The sequence below is a fragment of the Chroicocephalus ridibundus genome, chromosome 2 (assembly GCF_963924245.1).
Source record: "Chroicocephalus ridibundus chromosome 2, bChrRid1.1, whole genome shotgun sequence".
Classification (NCBI taxonomy): Eukaryota; Metazoa; Chordata; class Aves; order Charadriiformes; family Laridae; genus Chroicocephalus; species Chroicocephalus ridibundus.
The window spans coordinates 60,284,931-60,302,110 of NC_086285.1; the positions used below are offsets into that span (position 1 = coordinate 60,284,931).

The 17,180-nt window shown below is 42.9% G+C and overlaps 1 protein-coding gene across 1 annotated transcript in view; it reads left to right on the plus strand.

Annotated features, from left to right (window-relative positions):
• Window positions 1–17,180, plus strand: part of CNTNAP2 (contactin associated protein 2) — a 1,163,712-nt gene that overhangs the window by 696,664 nt on the left and 449,868 nt on the right. Inside the window, exon 10 of the mRNA XM_063325644.1 lies at window positions 7,128–7,299. Coding sequence (XP_063181714.1) covers window positions 7,128–7,299 — 172 coding nt within the window. The remainder of the gene's footprint in view (window positions 1–7,127; window positions 7,300–17,180) is intronic.

The following is a 17,180-nucleotide window of genomic DNA, read 5'->3' on the forward strand; positions in this document are numbered from 1 at the left end:
GACTACAAACAGCAAAGGCAGTAGCAGGAAGACAGGCAAAAATCACCTATTGATAGATATAGAAAAATTCAGAATACCAAACTGACTAATGCTCAGTGTACGCTGCTCTCCTGGGTAATAGAAGAAAGCTTGATCTACGTAGTTAGGTTAGGAGCAGCTGCCACTTCCATCCATTCCGCCCCCGACTCCCTCCTACCCCAGCCAGTGGAGCCCAGCCTGGGGACCCAGCAACCTGGGCTCTCTTCCCAGGCTGAAGGGCCCGGCTGATACTTTCCTGTTTTGCCTGTTCAACCAGCAGCAATCCTGAGAACGTGTCCCAGAGACCACTGATAACTGTGTGCTAATATAGCGTAGGTCAAGAACTGATACTTCAAATGCAGTGAAGCTGAGAATCATATATTGAAATGCCTCTGTGGTTGGTTCTCAAATGCTATCAAATGTTAGCAGTTTCTTGGAATATATTGCTGAATCTAATCATACGTTTGTGGCTTAGTTGTTTGGATCATACTATTTTTGATATGAGGAGTAAATTGTGGCTCTAGGTTTTGATCTTATTTTCAGTTAGTGCGTGAAGGATGGTGGATAATCTTTCATTATATTCAGATATATCCATATAATGTCCTTGGCTTTGCTGGGTTTACATGAGTGTTACTAAGAGTTTACCTCAGTTTTGGTAACCTTGAATTTAATATTTAAAACAAAGGAATTACGGAAGGGCTTTGAACTGGAAGATGATACACAGGTGTCCTGCACAGCTCTGCTAACGCACTGAAGACGGAAACGACATGTGCTTGGTGTTGGTTTGGGGTTCTTGCAGAGGAGTTAACAGTGACAGTTTGAAAAACAGACAAGTATACTGAAAGAGTGAGCTGTTTAAAAATATTGGAGAAAGCACATGATGGAAACCTGCAAATACTGTGCTTGCATCGACCAAACCACAGAGAATTAACTTGCACTTTCTGTCTCTCTGTTCTGTTGTCTGTAAAGCCTCAGATGAATCATTTTAATCAGTCATTGGAAAGAAAAAGTTAAAAATGGAGGCAGGTCTCTGAAAGCCCTGTCCTCTTTTCATCAGATAAGTCACTGGACAGTGCACATGCTGGGAAGAGAATATAAATCCTGTCCCTACAACTTGACTTTTCTGCCAGTCCAAAATAACAAATCACACAGTCTAGGATTAGCACAATTTTTGGTGGGGGGCAGTTGGTCTGATGAGGTTATTATGCACTAGTTAGGCAATTGGGAGATCCCTAGGAGTTTTTCTTTCTCCCTCTGATGTGTATTAGTGTGAGTTATTTATCTTTCTCATAGAGTTTATGGCTCCCTGCAATAGTCACAGGATCATGGAATTTTTCAGAGTTGGAAGGGACCTCTAAAGATCATCTAGTCCAACTCCCCTGCTAAAGCAGGATTGCCTAGAGCACATTACTCAGGACTGCATCCAGGCGGGTCTTGAAAGTCTCCAGAGAAGGGGACTCCACAACCTCCCTGGGCAGCCTGTTCCAGTGCTCCGTCACCCCCACCGTAAAGAAGTTTTTTCTCATATTTGATTGGAACTTCCTATGTTCCAGCTTGTGCCCGTTACCCCTCGTCCTGTTCCTGGGAACCACTGAAAAGAGTCTGTCTCCATCCTCCTTAGACCCACCCTTTAGATACTTGTAAACATTAATAAGGTCTCCCCTCAGCCTTCTCTTCTCCAGGCTAAAGAGTCCCAGCTCTCTCACCTTTCCTCATAAGGGAGATGCTCCAGTCCCTCAATCATCTTTGTTGCCCTATGCTGGACTCTCTCCAGCAGTTCCCTGGCTCTCTTGAACCGGGGAGCCCAGAACCGCACACAGTATTCCAGTTGTGGCCTCACCAGTGCAGAGTAGAGGGGGAGAATGACCTCCCTTGACCTGCTGGCCACACTCTTCCCTATGCAGCCCAGAATTCCGTTGTCCTTCTTGGTGACAAGGGCACATTGCTTGCTCATGGATAATTTACTGTCTACCAAGATCCCCAAATCCTTTTCTTCAGAGCTGCTTTCCAGCAGGTCCACCCCTAACCTATACTGGTGCCTGACATTCTTCCTCCCTGGGTGCAGGACCCTACACTTGTCCTTGTTGAACCTCATTAGGTCCTTCTCTGCCCAGCTCTCCAGCCTGTCCAGGTCATGCTGGATGGCAGCACGGCCCTCTGGGGTGTTGGCCACCCCACCCAGTTTGGTATCATCAGCGAACTTGCTCGTTCAGGTCGCTGATGAATATATTAAATAATACTGGTCCAAGTATTGACCCCTGGGGGACACCACTGGTTACAGGCCTCCAACTCGATGCTGCTCTATTAATCACAACCCTCTGAGTACTGTCACACAGCCAGCCAGTGTCACAATTTTGTTTCAAAGGTGATATGACCTCAAGACAAACTTTTGCCCAAGTTCTTTAAATACCTGTCAGAGCTAACTTTTAGCATGGTCACTGCCTAATTACTGTAACATCCCTGATTAATTCTGTGGTGCCACTAGTGAACTCTGAAGTGAGTGCTTACTGAAGTGAGTCAGGGAAATTTAGGAGCTACCAGCGGTAATTTTAGCTGATGGGCAAGACTGTTTTAAAAAAAATTAAAAAACATTACTGGTGATACGAATGTTCTGTCAAAGCCTTTCAGTTAAAATGGGTCCTAATTATATTTTGGGGAAGGCTTGTGTGTATCTGGGGTTTTTTTTAGTCATAGGTACCACATTAAGCAGCATCTGTCCTCAAGCCCCAGTTGCTTGTTTCTGCCCTCTATTCATTGCCCTCTCTTCTAGCCAGTCCAACTATTTGTGTGGCACATGATAAACTGTATTAAGGAGTGACATTTAAAATTATGTTCATTCCTTTTTCCTGATGCTGTTCAAACGATATCGGTTTGATAATCTGATACTCTCCTGTCTCCACAAATACCTGTTTCCATGCTATTGAGGAAGGCAGTAAGGCATTGGGGATTGGAAGGTGGGTAGGCAAGTGGGAGAAGGAATGGGAGCTGTATAGTCTGTCTTAGCTACCAAAACAAATGTGTGTGATTGTTTTTACCCTTGTTAGTCAAGAACTGCGTGACTAGTCATCTTCCTAGATGAAATATGCAAAAGTGCATTTTTCAGACTTTTTACCTTCTTTACTGAAAACATGACATCATCTACCTGGAGTTGTGCAAAGCATTTGACGTTGGCCTGCGCGACATCCTTGTCTCTAAATTGGAGAGATATGGATTTGACAGATGGACCACTCATTGAATCATAGAATCATAGAATTGTTAGGGTTGGAAGGGACCTTAAAGATAATCTATTTCCAAACCCCCTGCCATGGGCAGGGACACCTCCCACTAGATGAGGTTGCTCAGAGCCCCATCCAGCCTGGCCTTAAAAACTTCCAGGGATGGGGCATTCACAACTTCCCTGGGCAACCTGTTCCAGTGTCTCACCACCCTCATGGTGAAGAACTTCTTCCTAACGTCCAATCTGAATCAACCCATCTCTAGTTTTAATCCATTCCTTCTAGTCCTACCATTACCCGACATCCTAAATCTTGGCTGCTAGTGCACACTGACGGCTCATGTTGAGCCTCTCGTCCACCAGCAGCCCCAAGTCCTTTTCTTCAGGGCTGCTCTCAAGCCAGTCACTGTCCAGCCTATAACGGTGCTTGGGATTGCCCCGACCCAGATGGAGGACCTTGCACTTGGTCTTGTTGAACTTCATGAGGTTGGCATGGGCCCACCTCTCCAGCCTGTCAAGGTCTCTCTGGATGGCATCCCTTCCCTCCAGTGTGTCAGCCGTCCCACACAGCTTGGTGTTGTCAGCAAACTTGCTGAGGGTGCACTCTATGCCACTGTCCGTGTTGCTGATGAAGATGTTAAACAAGACCAGTCCCAGTACTGATCCTTGAGGGACTCCACTTGTCACTGGCCTCCACTTGGACGTGTATCCATTGACAGCCACTCTTTGGGTGCAGCCGTCAAGCCAGTTCTTTATCCACTGAATTGTCCGTCCATCAAAGCCATATTTTATCAGCTTGGAGACCAGAATCCCATGCGGGACAGTGCTTTGCTCAGGTCCAGGTAAATGACAGCAGTTGCTCTCCCCTCGTCTATTGATGTTGTGACCTTCTCATAGAAGGCCACCAGGTTTGTCAGGCACGATTTGCCCTTGGTGAAGCCATGTTGATTGTACCCAGTCACTTCTTCGTTATTCTTCTGCCTCAGCAGTGCCTCCAGGAGCATTTGCTCCATAATCTTACCAGGCACGGGGGTGAGACTGACTGGCCTATAGTTCCCTGGTTCCTCCTTCTTTCTCTTTTTGAAAATGGGGATTATGTTTCCCCTTTTCCAGCCAGTGGGGACCTCACCAGACTGCCATGACTTTTGGAATATAATAGAGAGTGGTTTAGCAACCTCATCCACCAGTTCCCTCAGTACCCATGGGTGTATCCCGTCAGGTCCCATGGACTTGTTCACTTTCAGGTTCATCAGATGGTCACGAACCTGATCTTCACTTACGATGGGCAGTTCTGTCCAACCCCTGCCATTGTCTTCTGTGACTCTGGGAGCATGCCTGGAGCCCTTGCCAGTGAAGACTGAGGAAAAGAAGTCATTGAGAACCTCGGCCTTCTCCATATCACTTGTCACCGGTTCTCCCGTTTCCTTTCTGAGGGGGCCCACACCCTCCCTAGTCTTCTTCTTACCATTAATGTACCTATAGAAATTTTTACTGTTTCCCTTGATCTCCTTGGCTAGATTTAATTCTAACTGAGCTTTAGCTTTTCTCACCAGGTCTCTTGCTGTTCGGACCGCTTCTTTATATGTCCCCCATTCTAACTGTCCTTTCTTCCACTCCTTGTAAGTGTAAGATTCTTTTTGTGTGACAGTGTGTCCAGGAGCTCCCTGTTCCTCCAGGCAGGTCTCCTAGCATTCTTTCCTGCCTTCCTCTTTGTCAGTATAGTTTGCTCCTGGTCACGGAGAAGGTGATTCTTGAATACTGACCAGCTGTCCTGGTCCCCCCTTCCCTCTAGGGCTTTGTCCCTTGGCACTTTGGCCAGCAGATCCCTGAAGCGATCAAAGTCTGCATGCCTAAGTCCAGGGTCGTAAGCTTGGAATACATCCTCCTAGTTGCCCTGAGGATCTTAAATTCTATCACTTCATGGTCACTGCAGCCAAGGTTATCCCTGAGCCTCAACGTTGGTTAAGGAATTGCCTGTTCCATTGGATAAGGAATTGGCTGGAAGTTCACACTCAAAGAGTTGCGGTCAACAGCTTGATGTCCAAGTGGAGACCAGTGACAAGTGGAATTCCTCAGGGGTCGGCACTGGGACTAGCGCTGTTTAACATCTTTGTCAGCGTCATGGACAGTGGGACTGAGTGCACCCTCAGCAAGTTTGCCAACAACACCAAGCTGTGTGGTGCGGTCTGCATGCTGGAGAGAAGGGATGCCATCCAGAGGTACCTGGACAGGCTTGGGAGGTGGGCCCATGCAAACCTCATGAAATTCATTCCAGCTAAGTGCAAGGTCCTGCACATGGGTTGGAGCAGTCCCAAGCACAAATACAGGCTGGGCGGAGAATGGATTGAGAGCAGCCCTGAGGAGAAGGACTTGGGGGTGTTGGTGGGTGAGAAGCTCAACATGAGCCAGCAACGTGCACTCGCAGCCAAGAAAGGCAACCATATCCTCAGATGCATCAAAGGAAGCATGGCCAGCATGTTGAGGGAGGTGATTCTGCCCCTCTACTCTGCTCTTGTGAGGCGCTACCTGGAGTACTACATCCAGCTCCTGGGGCCCCAATATAAGAAAGACATGAACCTATTGGAGCAGGTCCATCGGAGGACCACAAAGATGATCAGAGGGCTGGAGCACCTGTCCTATGAAGACAGGCTGAGAGCGTTGGCGTTGTTCAGCCTAGGGAAGAGAAATATCTGAAGGGGGCCTACAGGAAAGCTGGAGACTCTTTATGAGGGAGTGTAGTGATAGGATGAGGGTCAGTGGTTTTAAACTGAAAGAGGGGAGATTTAGATGAGATATTAGGAAGAAATTCTTTACTGTGAGGGTGGTGAGGCACTCGCCCAGATAGTCCAGAGAAGTTGGGGATGCCCCATCCCTGGAAGTAAGTGTTCAAGGCCAGGTTGGATGGGGCTTTGAGCAACCTGGTCTAATGGAAGTTGTCCTTGCAAATGGCAGGGCGGTTGGAACCAGTTGATCTTTAAGGTGCCTTCCAACCCAAACCGTTCTATGATTCTATGAATAAAGTGTTGTTAGGCCCTCTCCCTTCCTTTATGCTCTCATCTTAAACAGATTCTGTCTAAATTATTTTCTTGAAGCTTTTTCAGGGAGTTCATTGTTAAAGATTTATAAGTAGTGAATGAGGCTCTCCGGTGTTTTATTGAGGACATTTCTCTCAAGTAACTTGACACATTCACTTCTGAAGGGCATTCAGTAAAACAATTACATACAAACATCCTCTGTCTCCCTGCCTTTTAACCTGAGTCAAGACACTAATTCATTCTCTTCTTTTGTAAAGCACCTTCAGAAAGACAGGCAAATGAATGTGTTCAGAACAAAATGAAAATACTACAGAATGTCCTCAGATTCCTCAGAAGTGGGCCAGGACATTAGATTTTAGGGCTACTTTTAAGCTTGCAGAAAGTTTCCAGCACCATTATTCATTGCCCAGGTAGCGTAATTCTAGAGAAAACTGAACTGGAAATTCACTTCATGGAATACATGGAATACATTTTTCTCAGAAAGATCTGAGAAATGGGAACATGATTCCTAAAATAGAGCAAGGAGGTGAATCCTTTTCCTATTCCATTAATCTTTGTATGAAAAGAGAAATTATGAGAAACAGCAATAGAGGGCTGGGGGGCGAGAAGGGTAGTAGAAGACTTCCTGTAGACAAAAATTAACGAAGGAATCATCAACTGTACTGTATAAATTCTGGCAGGTAGTTGCCAATGACTTAAATCAATAACATTGCAATGTAATCTGATAACTGTATAATATTTCCTTCCCATCTTGCTTTTTTCTTCTTTCATCTAGAAAACGTGTCTTTTCCTGTGAAAAAATACTGGCTTGAGTAATAATATATGACATTAATAATGCTCTTTATTCTCCTGCTCTACAGGGTTTCCTATACAGATGAATGACTCAGATCACTCGCTATTTCAGCATTCATTTCAAGGATGCATGCAGTTTATTCATGTTGATGATCAGCTGGTGGATTTGCACGCAGTGGAGCAAGGCCAGCTGGGAAGCTTTGCCAACGTCACCATTGACATGTGTGCCATTATTGACAGGTAAGTTACAGAGACATCACGGATATTCTGATACACTGATACATGTCCTGCATGTTCTGAAAATATACAGTGATACAGAAAAGGTGGTTCTGACACTACCAGTGATTACGTTTAGGCAGACCTACCTTTTTAGCAGTGGGAATCATGCTTAGGTGATGGAGGTGATAGCTTTAAGTTGTAGGTTGTGGGCGGCGCAGTGGAAGGCATAACTCCAATTTCCTCACTCTGAGTCAGAGGAGGAGGTGAAAACCTCTCCGCCCACGGGTCAATAATGTGGCTGCCTTGAATAGTGGGAACTCTCCTGAAAAGTCACACATTTTTTCTATTTCTTATGTGACCTTTATGGAGATCTTTTTGCTACTAGAAGTTGTGCTTCCTGGCTTCAGTGCCTTCTAGCTTCACTGAATTCCTCAGAGAACTAAAATAGGTCCACATACTTGCACAAATGCGCATGTAATAAATGCTCAAGCTTGATTTTGCTTAAGTATTATAGTAATATACTTAGTGGGTTTTTTCTCCACACTGAGAAGAGTAGTTCAGAATTATGGCAGGCTTTTGCTTTGAGCTCTGTCTTTTAAACCACTTACTCGTGTTAATTTCTGTTGCTTCTGATTAATAGTTCCTTCTTTGTTGGCAAAAAAGAATATACCAGGAAAGATAGGGAAATAGCAAGTAGCCCAACTCCTGAATGCAGGCAGCTTGGCTTATCATGAAAGTTACCTACATATTAAACACATTGTAAGTCTGATGGAAAGCTGAAAATGGCTTTTTAGAATTTTGCTTTGAAAGAAGCAAAGATTACAAGATCATAGAACCCTAGAATGATTCAGGTAACAAGCAACAACTGGAGTTCATGTGGTCCAAGACCCGCTCAGTGCAGGGCCAACTTCAAAGCTACGTCGGGTTCCTCAGGGCCACGTCCAGTCGAATTTTGAGTATTTCCAAGGATGGAGATTCTACAGGCTGAGTGACTCTGGATATCATCAGCAAAGATCTGCATAATTATGGTGAAAAAATGCATGTACTTTTAATTTCCTACTGTAAGTTAAGACAATCTCAAAGAGAGAAATGCTACTGTGAAAAAACAAAATATGGCATACTGCTTTGGTCTTGCAAAATGCCTTATCTTTGTGAAACACAGTTGTGGTGGGTTGACCGTGGCCAGCAGCCACACCCTACCGTTTGCTCACTCTCCTCTCCTGGCAGATGAGGAATAAAATAGAGGGAAGGCGAGAAAACTTGTGGATTTAGATGGCAGTTTAATAAGAATGGCAGTTTAATAAGAAATGCAAAAGCTGCACATGCAAACAAAGCAAAAAGAGGAATTCATTCACTACTTCGCATCATCAGGCAGATGTCAGCTGCTTCCTGGGAAGCAGGGCATCAGCACATGTAACAGCTGTTTGGGAGGAGAAACTCCATAACTGTAAACTTGCCCCCTTCCTCCTCCATTCCCTGACTTTTTATTGCTGAACATGACATTGTCTAGTATGGGATATTCCTGTGGTCAGTCTGGGTCAGCTGTCCCAGCTGTATCCCCTCCGAACCTCTTGCCCATCCCCATCCTCCTGGCCTTGGTGGGGAAGGGTGTGGAGAGAAAGCCTTGATGCTGTGCAAGCCCTGTTCAGTGGCAGCCGAAACAGTGGTGTGTTACCAGCACTGTTAGCCACAAGTGGGAAGCGCACCATCATACGGGCTGCTATGAAGAAGATTAATTTAGCAACTTCATCCCAGACAAACTTGGTATACCATTTTAGTAAAGTCAGTGTTAAGGAGCATGCTTTGTGGCGTACCAGTGAGTGTCCTGGCATGTCATGCCACTTTATCTTGCTGCTTCTCATGGACCTGTTGAGGGTTGAAGTCGTGAAAAGAGGAAGTGAAGAGCTGCTGTGATAGGGAAGAAGTTTGTTGTATCTCCTCACATACAACTGAAATTAGAAAGGCCTCCTGTGGTTAGTATTTGGTAGTTTGAATTGATTAATTTTATTTTGAATATTTGCTTTTGGAAATATAAACTGACTTGGAAGAAAGGACGTGAAGATACATCTAATTAAGTCTCTGCTTTTCCCCCAGTGGCTAAACCTAAGCTTATGTGACAGTTTGTATTGATCCCACTTATGCCAGTGTCTATTAGAAATAATTTCATCATCATAGTGAAGTTAATCAGAATTAGGCTTTTGCAATGTATTACAATGTAATTACAATTAACTTACAATATACGTTAGTTAGAATCAGAGCTTTACAATGCATTTTTGAAAAATAAGACTTAAAGTTTCCTATATGTCAGGCAGCTTACTTTTAAAGTGAACTTCATCTAGAAGTTGCTGTTTATAAAGTATTTATTTTTATAACATATAGTAATATATATTCAGATATTTCATATATTTTAATATAATGCCATATGCCATACATGATATTATACGAAATCTTTTACTATATTAAAATATTATTATGCTTTATATATTTAAGATGTATTATATATTAGATTTATTTTATATAGTTTTTTTATATAACATTTTTATTTATACTATATTTTAATATAAATAACAGTGGTTTATATATGTTTATGTATGTATGTTTTCTTTAGATAAGAAAACGTATTCTCACTCTGTTTCTCTCTGGCCACCTTGGACCGTGATATCGTCCTCATTATATAAATTAAAATTGTATGTCTTACATTTATGCTTTCTAAGCACTGGAAGATTGTGTTGCAAGCAGAGTGGCAATTGCATAATCATAAGAAATTAGAATACTACCCAAAGAATTTGCTTAGGGTTGGTTTTGTTGGGTTTTTTTAAGGATTGAGATGTAATCTACTTTGTTGTTTTCCCATGATCAAGTGTATTTCTTTGTGGTTTGCACCTTAAAACTAACCCTTTGACTAAGAAGTAATAATGCCGAGCTTTAGATCTGACTGGATTTTCATGGCTGTCTTGTTAACATCTGCAAATAAGAATTTACAAGCACTTCTGTTACAATATGCCACCATATATAGCTTTTTTATATGTGGCTTTCTTTTAAAGGATCCAAGTACCATGTGTGCTATATATTAGCTTAATTTCATTTCCTTTGGAATGGGAAGATACTTCTGGCAGTGAGACCGGGATCCTCCTGCTTTTTTAAACCTCTTTGGCTCGGCTCTGAATCATAAAGGCTTTGGTCATCATCAACATGGAAATGGCTTTCATAGCCACACTTCAGTGAAGACCCCCACTGGGCAAAATGATGAGCTGTCACATTGAATGATTTTTACTGCAGACTTCAGCCATTTGGTTGGGGGAAAATACGTGAAGTTGTAAACAGTGGCATTTTTCATCATTGGCCAGAGTGGATAGTAAGGAGGGTACAGTTTTCTCTATAAGGACGTGACAAAAGGTACGGAGGGTGGCGAGTTCTCATGTTGCACCTGCCTGGAGGTAGCGGCTTCCAACATCCCAGGTTCTGCCAAGCTAAACAGTTGCCCCATATGGGAAGGATTTCTGCATTTTCGTTCTAGTATTTTTTAAGACGTTAGAAGAATAGTGATGTTACAGTATTGTACTTGGGAGATACAAGTGTTGAACCAGTGTCTTTTCAGTCTTCCCCTCCTCACATGAGCATTTTGCTATTGCAGAGACTACAAGCTGAGATCTTACTAAAAAGGAACACCAAAGCTAAGGAACGTTCTCTTTTTTACCAGTGGCCAAATAATATAAATACATATAATTTCATCCAGGTATATATATAGTAATTACAGGCAGTTAAAATGCTACTGAGAAAAAAAATAATCATCCCTGTTTCTGTATCTTAATTAACTTTAATTGTATTAGCTATGGAAGTTGCATTCTTGTCACGGTGATCAACATGCTGTACTGCTTGTGACAGCGCAGGTCCCTCTACACCTCCTTTACTTATCATTAACAAAGTAACTTGTTGTTACAGTCCAGATGCTACAGCTGTACTTTAGGATTTCAGCACAGGACATTGAACAGGATTATTACTCACAACTAATTTATTCTAGCAATTTCAGAGAATTCTAAAGCTTGCCTGACTTTGTTGTGGCTAGAATTACGGATTTTAATCACGCAATCACAATGAGATACTAAAATTAATTCAAAATATAGTGTTCAATCTGTCATTGTAGATTATGCAGAACATATGCCAATTTCAATGAAAATCTCTGTGTACCATAAGAGGTGAAATGACAGAAATGGCGAAAAAAAGCGCACAACCAAGAGTTTTCATGTAGCTGCTGCTTTATGAATGTGTGAACTGTGTGATTCCCTCTGTAACACAGTGAGATGAATTAGATGCCAATTTTCGATAATAATTTCACATTGAAGAATTAATGTAAGTAATCACATACATGCAGCAGAACATTTCTAGGTGATTATTGCTCACCTGCTGTGGTGATACACTCTGTATGACAGGGTGCCAGCATTCCGCTTTAATCTCATACAGCCACATTCTCTAGACTATGTGATTGCCAATCAAAGTTCAAAATAATTCATTTAAATAACAAAACACAGCAAGCATATTGGTGCATGAAAATGTCCACAGTGTAACTGGCAGCAGACAGAATTTCTTTGGAATTAAAAATCTTCATCGCAAATAGTCGTAAAATTCTTCACTTCTGCCTCTTTATGTGCACTTCAGGCTTCTGGCCTTCCTCTCTGTTCTCCCCCTCGCTCTGCCAGTTCAGTGGTGAGGCAGACAGCAAGGACTAAGACAGACATCATCCAGTTGTACTCTCAGATGATATGCCAATGTCCAAACTGGAAGCAAAACCTGCTTTACAGGTTGTTCCCACGACAAATTCACAAACAGGAAGTAAAGTAGGGCTGAGGAAGAGCTCTGACGATAATAGCATGGACTTTATAATAAACTTTTCTGAGAAAAGTATTTTTCACTTGATTCTTCTTCTAAGGCCGCCCTACTCCTTTCTGATCTTGCAAGGGGGACATAAACTGATGTCAGTTGGAGCTGTGCCATATCCTTGCGTTCTACAGTAAAGGAAAATCAAGTTCTTTTCAATGTAACAGTAGGTTTTTAAAATACAAAAATGCTAAAACAATTTAATGTAAGCTGCACATGGAAATATTTGACATTCATTATGATTTAAATAGTCATAATTCTTTGCAAACAACTGATTAATCAAGTAAAGTCTAAAATGGACAAAGAAGAGGAAGGGCACAGTTTCTGTTAGAAATACGGGGGGCATTTTGCAGAATGCTTATTGCATTAGTTGTGTTGGTAAAGCTAGGAAATACTTTCAGGAGGAAAAAAATATATTTTTTTCAGAGGTTTAGGATTCATCACCATTGCACTCCATCTGAAGATAGATGAGTGGAATACATTAAAGTACTACTTGCTTAAATGCTAAAAAGTGGTAATTTACAGAATTTGAAACAGAAGTCTGTGCAAGGAGCCAACATGTGAAGCTGGTGTTAAGTGTTATTCCACGGAAGGGGTAAGAGAAAAGAGATATTTACTTTCTTTTCTGTAGTTTTCATCAAGGACTATAATCACCTTAGCTAGAGTCTGGATGATGGAACTTTAAAACTCCAAAAAGAGAAAATAATGCTGATTAGGTTGTGGAAGCTTCCACACAAAAAAAGCCGCAGCAAGGGATGGAGTAGGACTGTACAGGCAGAAGATGGAAACATGTGAGCTTCCCTGAGTGGAACGGTATGACCAATAACCCAGCGTGTTAAATAACTCAATCGTGTAATCAGTAGCTGGTTAAGAAAGTTAGAATGGTTTGAAATGCAGATGGTTTGAATACTATTTTATACTTATGCCTTTGCCATGTGTTTTTTTTTCCTTTATTCACTGTAACTCTTGTTAAACAGGTTACAATAGTCAATAGCATTCTTACGAGACTGTTCCAAGTAACTGTGTGGGTTATATATCATCTTGTAGCTGGATGCCTAAACATTTTGAAATCTCCCAAGTCCTCAGTTGTTCTTTGTCTTATATTTAATCCTAGATAAACTCAGCAGAGAGAGGAAAAATGTTCTTCTTTCATTTTAACTTTAATATATATTAATCCTTATTTCTATTATGAAAAAATTATGCTACTGAAACAATTTTCTAGAGCAAGTGGATTATTTGTTCATGATAAATACTTGTTCCTCCTAAAACAAAACCTAAGAAAGTAAACATTTAGGCTTATTTCTGAGGAGGAAGAGTATGTAAAGCAACCTGACAGCTAATAGGGGTGGTCTCTGGGCTGCAGGGTTGGTTTCTGCCATGGCCTGAGATGAGGATGGCGAGCTCTGCAGTGCAGTGCTTCTCAAGAAAGCATCCTCTTGGTCTTCCCACTGCTTATCCAGCTGAAGAGGCGTGATAACCTCCAGCACCCTCATCCAGCCTCCGGTCTTCCTCCCTCAACCCCCTCCAAGTAATTCTGCTGGCTCCTCAAGGACTTCTTCTTGGATGTCTTCGGGCTGCCCCCAGGCCATCTCTGGCAGCAGGACATAGGAGGGTGCTCCTTTTTACCCTGCCCTAGGGTACTGTGACTCCTGCGTTGCCGGGTGGTGGCACTGGGCGCAGCACTGCGTGCTGCCCCTCCACCCAGCATCCTCAGAGGAAGGCCTTTGGGGTGCTGGCCCCACAGCAGTCCCTGTGTCCAGGAGGCCCAGGGGGCTGTCCCTGCCCTTGGCCACACACTGGGCACAGCTGCTGGATGTCCCTGATGCCTCCTTTGCCTCACTCTCCTCCAGTGAGGTTTTAAGGACAAACCTCCTTTGCTCCTCTTTTGCAAAGAGAAAAGCAAGATCTTAAAATGCACGGGCTACCAGTTCATTTTCAAGTGTAACTCCAAACATAGGTTTTGGCTTTTAAATTCTATGTCGTTTGAAATCCTTGCTGCTTAAAGCCTGTCTTTTTCCTAAAAGCCTGGACAGCTGGCCCTCATGGCAAGGGAATTTGCCTCTAGCCTCACTCTGCCTGCTGATCCATCAGGTCCATGTTTGGACACATTCAAGGGCCTGTCTCGTCACACTGATCTTGCATCAAAATGTTGAGATTCTTTAACTGAACAGACATAGTCTGGCAGCTTTCTGCACTCACGGCACCAGTTTTGCAAACTAATTACCAAATGTGTGCTAGAAGATTGTTTTTAATAGTTTCTTTTATTAATTTAAAGAAACCAAACAATGTAGTCCCTTTGTGTCCGAATAACATCATCAGTAATTTCAGTAGCGTTGAGCTAACAGTGCTTCCTAGCTGTCTGTAGGTAGTTATCCACAGAAGGAGACTGAATTATCATGCCTAGAAGGAGAAGTGCATGATTGTACATTCCCATTCCATGCTCATCATAGGTAATTGTAATCCCTGAGCTGACACGGGAGAGCATCCAGTGGATTCAGAGGCGTTTGAGATTGACTGCCGATCAAACCCACTCACTCCTCTTTATTCCTAACAACTCCTGCCGAAGTCGCCCTTAGGGTACTTTTTAACCTGTGCAGCTTCAAATCTGACAACCTGCTTCAGCCAGCATGGCTGTGACTCAGTGGATTTCCCAGGCACATGCTGGGAGCTCCACATTATAGATTTTTATGTCCAGTATATGAGAGAGAAATATACTTGCATTTACTAATCTGGTAAGATTAGTAGCGCAAGGATTTGGAGAAAGATTGATCAACAGTAGCAAGCTTTTAAAACCTTATATAACATTACAAGCTGTTTTGGCAGAACGTCTGCTTTTTTGCTATCTGCTACATCACTGATATAGGAACAGCTTAATCAGAGTAATCTATAATTTATGAAAGTCATGACCAAAAGCTTTGTGTGGAAATTCATTCCTTGTTTTCTCTTAAATGCATTAGTTTACTCAGGGGACTTGCTTGAATGCGCAGCTGGTATTACATTCATGCTTAATTATTATTTTATTCTTATCCTCCAGTGGGGAAGATGTGAGCACTGAGCAAACATCCATAAAGCTCTCTCTTGGACACGAAATTCATACTCTCACAAGACTAGATGCTAAATATTGACCTGATCCCATAGTAATACTGTTGAAACAGTAACTCCCTGGTTACTCAGCTGAGTTTTGAAACCAAACTGCTTTGATAACTCTTTCAAGTTGTGCATCACGTAGTGCTTCTCATCAGCTCATAACTGAAAAAGATAGTATGTTACGCAGATTGCTTATTTTTATGTGATTAAGGTATCCTTCTCCTGAATGAGTGGTGCTATTCTTCTTAATGCAGCTATCACTGTATGATCATTCTCAAATATAAAAATGGTTTGTCATCTCAACTTTAAAGTTTACTAAAATTTGAACCAATGCAAAAAATCATGATGTTGTTTCAAGAACTGTTCATGGCTGAGGGAGCTGGGGTTGTTTAGTCTGGGGAAAAGGAGGCTGAGGGGAGACAGTGCTCTTTACAATGACCTGAAAGGAAGTTGTAGAGAGTCGGGGGTCTGTCACTTCTCCCAAGTAACAAGCAATAGGACAAGAGGAAATGGCCTCAAGTTACACCAGGGGAGGTTTAGATTGGATATTAGGAAAAACTTCCTCACCAAAAGGGTAATCAAACATTGGAACAGGCCGCCCCGGGAAGTGGTGGAATCACCATCGCTGTAGATATTTAAAAGTCGGGTAGACGTGGTGCTTAGGGACGTGGTTTAGTGGTGGTTTTGACAGTGTGTTCTGGTTCCGGCAGGGATAGGGTTAATGATCCCCAGGCTCTGGCAGGGACACAGGTATTCCATCCCATGTGAGCCATGCCCAGTCTGAGCCATGCCCAGTCTGTAGCCGGGAGCTGCTGGGGAAGGGGGCAGGAAGTCGCTGCTTGGAGTGGGCTGGGGCTTCCCGGCTGCAGTCGGCGAGCGGTGGTACTGTAACTGTGTTTGTACATTCCTGTATCAGTGTTATTGTTGTTATTTTCTTGTTCCCTTTGCTGTTCTGTTAAACTGCCTTTGTCTTGACCCAGGAGTTTTGCCTTTTTCTTCTGATTCTCCCCTCCGTGGGGGGATTGAGAGAGCGGCCGCGTGGTTCTTTGTTGCCGGAGGCAAAACCGTGACACAGTGCTTGGTTGATGGTTGGACTCGGTGATCTGAAATGTCCCTTCCAACCTATACAATTATATGATTCCACAAATCTATGATTCTATGTTACTACTATTGCTTTTAGCCTTCAAAGAAGACTAAAATGGTATCGTCTTCTCACTTGCATTTATATTTAATAAGTATGGATGTCAGATATGAATATTGTTCCTTCTACTCTTTTTTTCCTGTTAAACGAAAATAGATAATCACAATCCAAACAAGTAAAGTGCCTTTGCATCTGTTTTTATTTGATTGTATGCTGTAATTAATAGGTGTTATAATATTTGATATATATGACATAATGCTGTAGTAAGTAGTTACAACATATGCCAGGGCTGCATCAAAAGAAGCATGGCCAGCAGGTCAAGGGAGGTTATTCTTCCCCTCTTCTCTGCTCTTGTGAGACCCCACCTGGCATACTGTGTCCAGCTCTTGGGCCCCCAACATAAAAAGGACGTGGACCTGTTGGAATGAGTCCAGAGGAGGGCCACGAAGATGATCAGAGGGCTGGAGCACCACTCCTATGAGGACAGGCTGAGAGAGTTGGGGTTGTTCAGCCTGGAGAAGAGAAGGCTCCAGGGAGACCTTATAACGGCCTTCCAGTACTTAAAGGGAGCATACAGGAAAGGTGTGGGGGGGCTCTTTATCAGGGAGTGTAGCGATAGGACAAGGGGTAATGGTTTTAAACTGAAAGAGGGTAGATTGAGATTAGATATTAGGAAGAAATTCTTTAATGTGAGGGTGGTGAGGCACTGGACCAGGTTGCCCAGAGAAGTTGTGGATGCCCCATCCCTGGAGGTTGGATGGAGCTTTAAGCAGCCTGGTCTAGTGGGAGGTGTCCCTGC